The sequence below is a fragment of the Leuresthes tenuis genome, unplaced genomic scaffold, assembly GCF_036924035.1.
Source record: "Leuresthes tenuis unplaced genomic scaffold, fLeuTen1.0.hap1 SCAF_20, whole genome shotgun sequence".
Classification (NCBI taxonomy): domain Eukaryota; kingdom Metazoa; phylum Chordata; class Actinopteri; order Atheriniformes; family Atherinopsidae; genus Leuresthes; species Leuresthes tenuis.
The window spans coordinates 31,053,970-31,065,766 of NW_027325374.1; the positions used below are offsets into that span (position 1 = coordinate 31,053,970).

General features: G+C 38.5%; 1 protein-coding gene across 3 annotated transcripts in view; it reads left to right on the plus strand.

Moving 5' to 3' along the window:
- Positions 1-11,479, plus strand: part of LOC140278665 (adhesion G protein-coupled receptor A1-like) — a 72,174-nt gene extending 60,695 nt beyond the window's left edge. For all 3 annotated transcript variants that reach the window (XM_072373721.1, XM_072373722.1, XM_072373723.1), the window contains 3 exons: positions 2,221-2,372; positions 5,627-5,722; positions 5,805-11,479. In XM_072373721.1, the coding sequence (XP_072229822.1) occupies positions 2,221-2,372; positions 5,627-5,722; positions 5,805-7,278 (1,722 nt within the window). In that variant the 3' untranslated portion in view covers positions 7,279-11,479. The remainder of the gene's footprint in view (positions 1-2,220; positions 2,373-5,626; positions 5,723-5,804) is intronic.
- Positions 11,480-11,797: the final 318 nt, after the last annotated feature.

An 11,797-nucleotide genomic window follows, 5' to 3' on the forward strand; every position in this document is an offset into this window, starting at 1 on the left:
ACACTTATTGCACAACATATACATTGCACAACAAATACATAAACCAGTCAATAAATGATAACTATATCTATAAAAAATGTGCAAAAAAAAATGCAATGTGCAAACCGTCTTGTGCGAATCCAATAAAATCCAAATGCTTTACCAAAGTGCCTGTGCAATTATTAAAGTGCATACATTATCAGTTAAGGTGCATGATGCCGTATTTACACAACACCGCCTCCAGGGAGTCTAGACTGCAGGCACGGCAATCAAGCACGCATGTTCTGTGTCTGAGAAGCCACATTGTTATATAAATGAGGCCAGTCATTGTGCTGATGAAATAACCACTGACCTCCCAGGAAAAGAATGAGGTAGTGTGTGTCTCTTCAAAATTCCACTATTTGCTTCTATGTCAAATTTGCAGTCACACATACACTATATTGACAAAAGTATTCACTCACACATCCAAATAATTCATTTCAGGTGTTCTAGTCACTTCCATGGCCACTGGTGTATAGATTCAAGCACCTTGGCATGCAGACTACTTCTACAAACATTTGTGAAAGAATGGGTTGCTCTCAGGAGCTCAGTGAATTCCAGCGTGGTACCGTGATAGGATGCCACCTGTGAAACAAGTCCAGACGTGAAATTTCCTCACTACTAAGTATTCCACAGTCAACTGTATTATAACAAAGTGAAAGCGATTGGGAACGACAGCAACTCAGCCACGAAGTTATAGGCCACCTAAAATGACAGAGCAGGGTCAGCTACTGCTGCTTCTCATGCAGACCTCAGACAAACTCTCTCTTTCTCCTCATGTAATGAGCATGGAGCATAGTACCGATTAGGGTGCAGATGTAGCTCTAACTGGCCTGCACAGTCCTGACCTCAACCCGATAGAGGACCTTTGGGATGCATTAGAGTAGAGACTGTGAGCCAGGCCTTCTCCCAAAGAGCCCAAATAACTTGTTGCATTTCTGTTTAGAGTTGATATCTTGCTCCTCCTTGTGTAATAGCATACACTTTTGGATGCAGCAGCAGATTGTGTTTAGTGAAAATGAACCTATGTCGCCGTATTGACCTTTGTGGGATGACTGTTTCTCATGCAGATCTGCCTGAGAACTCCATGGTCACGAGCATCCAACCGTGGTTTTTTGGCCTTGGCCTTTATGCACTGATCTTTCACCAGAGTCTTTGAAACTTTTCAGAATACTATGTTCTTTGATGTTTAAAGGGCTACAGTACTGCACAAAAGTCTTGAGTCACCTCTTATTTCTTCAGATGCAACAATTTACCGACACATTTTCAAACATAAATGGAATTACAGTATAAAAAGCAAAAACAAATTTTGTGCAATTCTAACAAGCTTGAAACCAATATTCGGCCAACTTTATTCTTTTTAACATTCACACTCTTTTAGGCAAGCTTTCTGTTGATTTTTAAAAAAAGACACTGGAGCCTGGGTCAATTCACTCCAAGGGTCAATTCAGAGGCACCGATTAACTTGACAGTCATGTTTTTGGGCGGTGTCACACTTACAGGGAGAGGACATGCAAACTCCACACAGAAAGGCCAGAAACTGTTTACCTTTTAAGACAAAAGAGCAAATGAAACCAGTTTAAGTTAAATATAAGTTATTTTAAAAAGGTGCAGGAGCTAAGTCTTAGAAACAGTACAAAAATGCTAGAATGCCAGAAAAGGAAGTGACTACTTCCTTTCCCTAGTGAGTCACTACATTAAGATATTGCACAAGCAGAAAATTGTAAATTATCAGTGATTATTTAGTTCTATCACACCCTTCTATTATTATTACTTTGGGCAGCTGTAGCTCTGGAAGAATAGCAGTCGTCTGCCAGATGGAAGGCTGGCTTCCAATGCGCCTATTAGTTTGTGAATGTGTGTGAGAGAAAAAAAGCACTTGTGACGTAAGATTGTACAAGTTGAGATGTGTTGGATGAGTGTATGTGAATGGATAAATGTGGCTTGCAGTGTTAAAGAGCAGTCAACTGGACTTGAAAATGTAATACTGTCCGATTTAGCAATTACAAACATTTGCAGCACTTTCAGAACATTTGTGGTCATTATTATTCAATACATTAACTGCAAAATGGTACATTTTAAAGCATGGTAAATAGAATATAGCTAGATCGATCTATCTATCTATTGCGTATGTATACACATATACTAATTTTGAGAATTAACTCTTTATAATCATGTGTTCACATCTCTACATTTTGTTAGGTTGGCATTGTGCTTCATTATGCTTCCTTGTCAACCATGCTGTGGTTGATGTTTACTGCTAGAAGCATCTGTAAAGATGTGTCCAAAGACCCGCTTCAGACTCAGGACAGGAATGGACCCGCCCAGACACGCACCAAGCCAGCCATCCTGAGGTAAACTTTAAGCAGGTGTAGTTGACTTAATCACTGAATTAATTAATGAAGTCATAATTGGACAAGATTGTATCAGTGCCCTGATATTTTTGTAAGAGGATCCTTGTTGCTCAATGTTAGAATGCTATGAAATAATGCATAACAAACATTTAGGGTCTCTTTTGCAAGAACAGGAACTGATTCTATTCTGATTCAAAGTGTCAAACCAAACTAATTTATATTAGGTTCATCTTTGAGTACACATGAAGGGACTGTTGATTGACAAAAGTAATAATAAATACAAATGCACTGAAAATGAGCCAATGAAAATCAGACATTGCTTTTGAATTGTGGCTCCATGTTTCACAGCAGGGACAGTGTTGTTTTCTTGGTATGCTTCATGTTTGCATCTGTGAACATAGAGCTGATGTTTCTTGTCAAAAAGCTCCAGTTTTGTCTCATGTGCTCAAAGTACATTCTCCCAGAAGCTTTGTGTCTTGTCAATATGCATTGTGGCATATTCCAGTCTCGCTTTTTTATGATTTGCTTTCAACAGTGGTGTACTTCTCGGTCGTCTCCCATGAAGTCCACTTTGGCTCAAACAACGACGGATGGTGTGATCTGACACTGATGTACCTTGGCCTTGGAGTTCACCTTTAATTTCTTTGGAGGTTGTTCTGGACTCTTTGGTTACCATTCATATTATTCATCTCCTCATTTTGCCATCAATTTTCCTCCTGCGGACACGTCCAGAGAGGTTGACTGCAGTGCTGTGGACCTTAAACTTCTGAATAGTTTGTACAACTGTAGTCACAGGAACATCAAGCTGCTTAGAGATTGTCTTAAACCCTTTACCGTTAACATGCTTGTCTATAATTTTCTTTCTAATCTCCTGAGACAACTCGTCCTTTGCTTCCTGTGGTCCATGTTCCGTGTGGTAGACACCATGTCACCAAACAGCACAGTGACAACTTGTCACCCTTTGAATAGGCTAACTGACTGATTATAAGTTTGAAGACATCCGTGATGCTAATTAGAGGACACACCTTAGTTTAACATGTCTCTACGGTCAAATGATTTTCAATCTTTTCTAACGGTACCATCATTTTTGTCCAGGCCTGTTTCATTGGTTTGTTTTTTAAAATGAATCTGTTGAACTACTATTCAAAAGCAATGTCTGATTTTTGTTGGTTAATTTTCAGTATGATTTTATTTATTATTACTTTTGTCAGTTTCAAGTTGTTTCAGTGACCATTGTGTTTTTTTCTTTCATTAACAGAGGGGTACCAACAATGTTGGCCACGTGTTTACAACTGCACAATCATGGCTGACAGCCAGTCTGATGTCAGATCCACACTCATATTTAAAACCTAAACACAATTCTCATAAAATGCTCCATGTTTAAGAATGACTTTGGTGTTTTCAGACTGCAATATAAAAAAAAACTACCTTAAACATAGAAGGAGAATAAACATAGTGCTTTGGTAAATTATTGCGATTCTATGGTAAGTTAACAGTAGATTACATATCTCATTAAGACAAAAATAAGGTCTAGGTTGAGACAATAGACAATATCTCATTAAGTTCTCCCCTGCACTTTTTTATCAACTGATTATTAAGCCTCAATTAAAACAGTCCTTTTATGCCAGTAGTTCACACATCACATTTGTGTTCAAACTAGATGTGAGAAGATCCCCATTTATCCAAGACTTGCTGTACACACATGATCCAAGGTGACATATAAACTCACCCAAGGGCTTAACTTTTTTTTGCTTAATATTTGGAAGTACTGCCCAGTTACGAACCAATCTGTTTCAGTTGCAGTTATGCAGTGGCTATTTTCCAAGACTTCTACATTCCACATTATTATAGGTTTTCATTTTCACTTTTGAAATATGTCTAAGGAATTCCAAACGCCGAGATGGCTGGATTCTCAGATGTTTACACTTAAAATGTGCACAACATAACATTCCAGTCAAATAGAGCCAATAGTACGCTTGGTAACTTCAGTTTACATGTACTTGGTTGCGCAAACGATTCTTCCCTGATGCTTATTTAGATGAGCCTCCTTAGAAGTCATTATAATCAAATAAAATGAAATACAATAAAATAAGAATTTTTTAATCCCTAAGGGAGATTACAGTGTATGTATTTTTTTTCCATTATTGATCATTGATCAAGTTATTGTGTTATCTCCTGTACCATTTTGTTGCCTCGGACCTGAAAGAGCTGTTGGTTCATCGTTGTATTGTAGAAAGGATGTGCACTATTTTCCAGTATATTTTGCAACTTGTACATCTTTCTTCTCTGCACCATTCCCTGAGTACAGAGCCCGACATTTTTATCAGTTAGTTAATTTTCTTTGAGTCCTTGGCTCTGATGCTGCTGTCCTAACAGATGGCTGCAAAGAGATTGCACTCTCTACCACAGGCTTGTATAAGATTTGCATCAATTTGCCGCAGACACTGAAACACCTAAGCTTCCACAAAACACACCATCTGCTCTGTCCATTCTTTTAGATAGCCCCAGTGTTGCATTTCCTGTCTATTATTTTGGCAAATTGTATTAAGTGTAATTCCTAGAAGTATTTACAAATGCACAGTCTCCAAATGCTTTCTGTTAAAAGTTATATATTCCTATGTCTTTTTATTTACATTATTGCCAAGTCTAAGTCCAAATATTGTGAACACAGAACTTAATATTTTCGGACAAACTCATAAATACATTCAACAATATACCAAATAGTTTTTTACAATGAATACCATTGTCTTGTTCCAGATATGTCATATGGCTCAGTGAAATAAGCAAGAAAATTAACTTATTTTTATTAAAATGAAAAGTTGAATTAAATTTTGAGCAAGAAATCTTTTCCTGACACGACTGAATTATCTTCAGATATTATTCAGCCTTTTATTAAATATTTTAGATATCAAACTTGATACTTGCCTTTAGTATATTGAGATACAGGGTTACAGATTATACCAATCTTTCGTTATTATTCCAGAGCTCAGGATCTCATCAAAAAATATGTAAAGGCAAGAAAATATGGCTGGTATCCTTTTTATTCTGAATAGTGTCTGCAGACTTCCCTGTTTTAAGTGTCAGGATTACTGATGAGTTATATTCCCCAGCATGCCTATTTTTTTTTTATGTTTTCTTTTATTGGAGTGTTGGAGACTTGCTGGGGTTGCACTGGTTTTCTGAGATAAATGCCAAAGTCAGTTTAACTCTCCATGGTAGCATGTACTATTGATAATTTTCACCTCTGTTGACAGATTCTATGTTGTTAGTGATGGCGTCCCTCTCATTATTGTTGGAGTTACAGCAGCTTTTGGTATGGATAACTATGGCAGCAGGGAAGACGCTTTGTAGTAAGTATGTGCATCTAATCATGCCTACTATAGGTGTTTAATAAATAAAATGTAAGTTTATGTCTCTGTGTGTCATTTTCAGTTGCTGGATGGCATGGGAACCAAGCCTGGGAGGCTTTTATGCTCCAATGAGTCTTCTGGTCTTAGTCATGTCTATGTACTTCTTGTGCACTCATATCCATCTGAAACGCCACCCAGAGAGGAAATATGAGCTGCGTGTTCTGAGTGAGGAGAAGCAGCAATTGTCATCCAGTGAGTCAAACCATCATTGCCAGACTGACAGTGGAGGAGCTTCAGCGCCTGTAGGAGTCTGTCCATCATTTTCTGCAGGCGTGTCGGTATTAGCGAATGAGCATTCATTTAAATCCCAGCTCTGGGCCACAGCCTTCACCCTCTTTCTGTTCCTGGCGACATGGGCTTTAGGAGCATTGGCAGTATCACTGGGACATTTCCTGGATATGATATTCAGCTGCCTGTATGGGGCCTTTTGTGTCACACTGGGACTCTTCCTTCTCATCCAGCACTGTGCCAAACGTGATGACGTGTGGAACCGTTGGTGGGCTTGTTGCCCAACCAGGTCCAAAACCCAGGATGGGGATGGTGATGGCCAGAACCAAAGGCAGGAGCTCCATGAGCCTCACTGCCATCTTAGCTCCCCATGCTCAGGGAAGCAGCCACTGCTTTCTCCCCACCTTTTTTTTGATAAAATGACACCACCTCCTCAAAGCCCAGCTCCAAGTCACACAGGTCCATGCCGTGTGGCTGTAATGAGTTCCACATCTCCTATCTCATCTCTCATAGAGCCAGTGCCCTCACCATGCCCACAGTCACTTCCTGTTGATCTCCCTCATCCACCTCTTCCACTACAGAGCTGCCTTACTGACAGAACAAAGTCCCGCTCCTTTAACCGTCCACGCCCATGCCTTCAAGACTACCGTTCTCATATGACTTCCCTCAGTATGGATGGCAGTGTGCACAGCTCCCACCTGGACAGCCCTCATGCTACACACCACCTTGAAGGTTCGCCACTGGTTTCCAACAGCCCAAACGCAGATTTCCAGCTGCTGTGCCCTAGCCCTCACTTAGATAAGCAGCTGACTCCCTGCCACAGCTTGCAACGCCAGACCTCCTGCCACAACATACAAGACTCCCACCATAGCCATGTCCACAACATGCACGACGGCGTTACTTCCTCTCATAGCCTTCACCTGCCTTCTCATGGGGTGCACCCCTGCCAGTGGCATGTTTACAGCCCAGCTGATCACTCTTCCAATGCAAGATGCTGTGAGAAACCAGATCCCTTTATCTCACAATATCAGCAAGAACCTGATACTTACAGCTGCATGTCAAAGATGACGGACATAGTCAAGGATGATCACAGTCTGGATTCAGAGCACAGATGTTTTCCAAGAAATACGTTGCCTCGGCAGCATGCCACTGTGAGCCACCGAGGGGCCATTTGCCGAAATAGAAGTCTGCAAGAAGATGGTCTGTTTGGTTCAGATGTTACAGGAAATATACGGACTGGTCCTTGGAAAAATGAAACTACTGTATAGTCTTCTTGTGCTTGGAGCAGCCTTTAAGCAGCTCTGTTAAAGGCTTTACTTTATAATTGTTTGGTTCTCCTTGCCTTCAGCCTTGCCCTTCGACCACAGACTGACTTTTCTGCAACTTTAACATCACAATATTTTATATTCCTTTATAAAACAAACAAACAAAACAGCTTTAGGTATGTTTCAAATAAATTTTTGTGAATAATATTTAATCGCAACAATGGTTCAGTTGAGTTTGAATATTTAGCTCTAAAGCTGTAAGCTACAAGAGGGTCCCCTTATAGACCCACTTGTAAAAAAAAATGTCTTGATGAAAGAACAGTGAAATACAATCTGAACAGACATTGTGACTATCTGATATGAGTTGCTGCCCAATGTAAGCCCATGCTCAGATAAAACTCACAAGTGCCACAGTGAAATAATCATCCCCTATCCCTCACTTTGTATATTGATATACATAACCTAAATACTCTTTTGACCACTGATGTAAATTTCAGCTGTGCACCAAAGTCAACGGTTACTCATTTTAATCTACCACTTTTCATTACATTTTGCTTGTTATAAAGGTGAGAAATTGGGCATAATGCTGATTACTAAGTAGATTTACTTTCTTATTACTATGGATGGATCTATTATACTTACTAAGCAGCCACAGCTTTGTAAACCACCTGGTTGCTTGTAAATGTATTAATAGGCTAAATAAAATTTGGTAAAGAGAAAGACACTCAGCAACTAAATCTGAACACCCTGAGACACATAAGCTTTTTAATGGCAATACCTTTGTAGTTTCTAGGTTTCATAGATCTATGTTAGGGGTCGCTATGATTTAAGAGGAAGAGCAGTGGACTTATTCTGACAGTTGGTGGGTCAGTTATTTAATATTTGGCTTCCCCAGTCTACATGTCAAAGTGTATTTTTGCAAGACAGTGAACTACACTTTGCCTCTAATACACTCAACGATGTGAGTGTTTGTGTATAATGGAGAAAAAGCACAAAGTAAGACGACAAGAAGTACAGTCTAACAAGTACTGAGTGAATGGGTGATTTTGGCTTGTCAAGTAAAAGGTGCATTTGTGGTCAAATTACCATTTTACTCCACAGTGTTTGTGCATGCACATCTTACTTCAGGCAAGGACCTAGTGACCCAGTGACAAACCCAAATATAAGTGGAAGCATAACAATTTCTTATACTGATGGGATACAAAATCCACTTGTGTGCAGACAATACTTATGGCTGACTGATTTTAGATGTGCCCTCTAAGAAGACAGTGAACCAATGTGAGCCAACTCTTAAAAATTCAAATTAAAAAAGATCTCAAAGAACAACAAGTTAATTACATAATTAGAGGTTTAAGGGGTTATTATCAAAACCTATATATACAAGATTACTGGTCAGAAGGGTACACCCTTTTAATCTGTATTTTACATTTCTGATTGTAATTACAAAGTGTAAATTCAATTTGGGAGTTACTTATTTAAAACATATTCAGTGTGAGCATGTGTGTTTTTTGTGTGCAATAGTGCATGTAATTTCATACAAATGTGGTGTGTTTGCGCTATGTGTTTGTTATGGATCCACACTTGCAGAATTTTAGAAATACCTTACCTAATTTATAACTAAGATTAATTTATGAAGACTATAAATATTATAAGGAGACACTTTATTTATCATGTCAAATAGATTCTAACAGAGTCTTGTTTGACACATATTGCACTAGCATGTACTATAGTTATCCTCACCTGTTGAGATAATAATTCTGAAAAATTGCAATATGCTATGAAGCACAAACTTAGTGCTTAAATCACATTAGTGCCAAAAAGAAAAGGCCAGTTTTCACTGTGACGAGAAACTACACAGAGCACAGTTTGTTGCAGAATACAAACTTGAACTCAGGTTTTAGAAGATCATCAGCAACACTATCAAGTAGTCTTAATACTGTTTTCCAGATAGATTTTTCATTAGTAGAGTGGTAGTTAAGTCAAGTGTGTTATAGGAAATCAGTCTATTTTATAAAAGTGGTTTGAAATTCTTTTCAAACTTCAACATCTGCCAAAGCTACTTTGAGTGGTGATGCAACTGATTACTCAAAGCTACAAATACATTTGCTTGCTTTTTTATCTTTGAGTATAATGAGAAGTATTGACTGTATTAAACATGAAGCCATAGCCAGTCGATGATTAGCCACTAAGAAATAAATAAGTAAATTAAAAGTAACTTTTGTGTATGACCTAAACAAATTAACGATTCAATTTACAAAGTAGTCACAAAGTGGACCAAAAGAAAATCAGCTGTCCCCCCCCCCCAACTTCTTTTTTTTCATATTCATAAAATCAACCTCTGGGAGATGCTGTTGGTTTTATGCAAAACTAAATTCAGGCCAACAAGTGATAAACAGTATTGTGTGATCATTACTTTAGATATATACTATAATTTAGTGAAAGGATTACTTTGTTATGCTCAAATGTCCCATGCTACATCAGAAAGAAAATCAGACAAAAATAATACAATAAAGTTGCAGCTATGGAAAAGGAAATAATAGAGCTATTGTTATTTTGTTGAGCTTAACTTGGGTATTTAGTATGTTTTTGACCCTCTCTATTAAACATCTGTCTGGTTCGTTATATTTAACCATGCATTTGGAACACACACTTCTTTTGTATTTTACCCCTCTGTATTGTGCTCTCACATTGTTATTGCTGCTGTTATTTTCAGAAAGAATGACTCATATTACTGTTTATGTGGCTTAAAGGGGAACTCCGGTATTTTTAAACCTAGACCTTATTTCTGGCATAAAATAGCACTGTTACCTCACAGCGAGAGGGTTCCAGGTTCAATACCCGCCTGGGGCCTTTCTTTGTGGAGTTTGCATGTTCTCCCCGTGTATGCGTGGGTTCTCTCCGGGTACTCCGGTTTCCTCCCACCATCCAAAAACATGCATGTCAGGTTAATTGTTGACTCTAAATTGTCCATAGGAGTGAGTGTGAGCGTGCATGGTTGTTTGTCTCATTTGTCTCTGTGTGGCCCTGTGATGGACTGGCGACCTGTCCAGGGTGTAACCCGCCTTTCGCCCGATGACTGCTGGGATAGGCTCCAGCCCACCCGCTACCCGACCGACGGATTGACTGTATAGAAAATGGATGGATGGATGGAGATCTGCCTACATCCATATAACGGGAGAGAACACGGCAGAGACAATACAGCCTCTAAATAAGGCATTATCTGTCTTTATTTCACCAATACTTTAAGACGAATGAATGAACAAACGAATGCGTACTATTGCACTGATAGCTTATTTATAGTTTATTTACTCTGTGCTCTGTGACATTCGGCTAACTTCACATGTGTTTGCTACTGATAGTTTTGTGCAACAATACAATAGTAGCAATATAAATTTATATATTTAATATATTTAATATCTATCAGATTTTGACGACGTGGACGACAACTTTGAGTACGATGGACATCCTTACCGGAGTGAATGAGCTGTGCTGCAGCGGCAGGCGTCGATGTGGTTAGCTTTTGTCATTCATTCATTTGTCTTAAATTATTGGTGAAATAAAGATAGATAATGCCTTATTTAGAGGCTGCATCATCTACGCCCCTGTTCACGCCATTATATGGATCTCGAGGAAGCTAAATATCTTCCGAAGGACACCGACTTTCACCAAACTGCTCTCGGTGAGTAGATGAACGTTTATTTCATGCCAGAAATAAGGTCTAGGTTTAAAAATACCGGAGTTCCCCTTTAACCTCTGCTTTTTCGTGTTATGTTTGTATATCCAGTTTGGTGTAGGCTTAGATGTTATCATCAAAACACACTGACTTGTCTGATTTCTATGACTGTGTACATGTGACATGTATGCCTGAAAAAAGTGTTTCCCAGGCAGGGTTCAGAAATCACATGTTCAAATGGCACTCACAGATGCTGTTCAAATATTAAATCATTTAAAAATATCTTTATTTATTTATTTGTTTGTTTATTTGTGTCTCTCATTTATATTGTGAATTTTCCAAAAAGTGTAAAGAATCAAATGGAATCTTAAAAAACGTTGGAATGCATATTTGGGCACTTTTTGGTGTTTGCACTTAAAATAAAGATTAACTGTGCTATACTGTCATGATTTGCTTTTGTCCAGTGCTATACTATACAGAGTTTCCCGGGGTCATGTTCTTTTATTTATTTTTTCATTTTCTTAAACACATTTTGTCTCTTCCCTTAATCAAACAAAGATTGATTATTTGATTCCGGGCATACTTCTAACAATTTGGGAATAAATGAGAGAGAGGCGTCTTGGATGTAGCTAAGATAAAACAAGGTCTATGTCAGATATTGGGGGACAAAGACATACTGATTACAAGTTTTAATAGGTTTTGTAATCAGATAAAACCAGAAACTAAGGCATAAAGGCTGTGAATATGAGATATGAGCAGTGACCTTCCCAACCAGCAGTTATCAGAGTACCAATTAACAAACGCAACGACACAATTAACAAAAACAACTTATCCTTTAAAACTGAAATT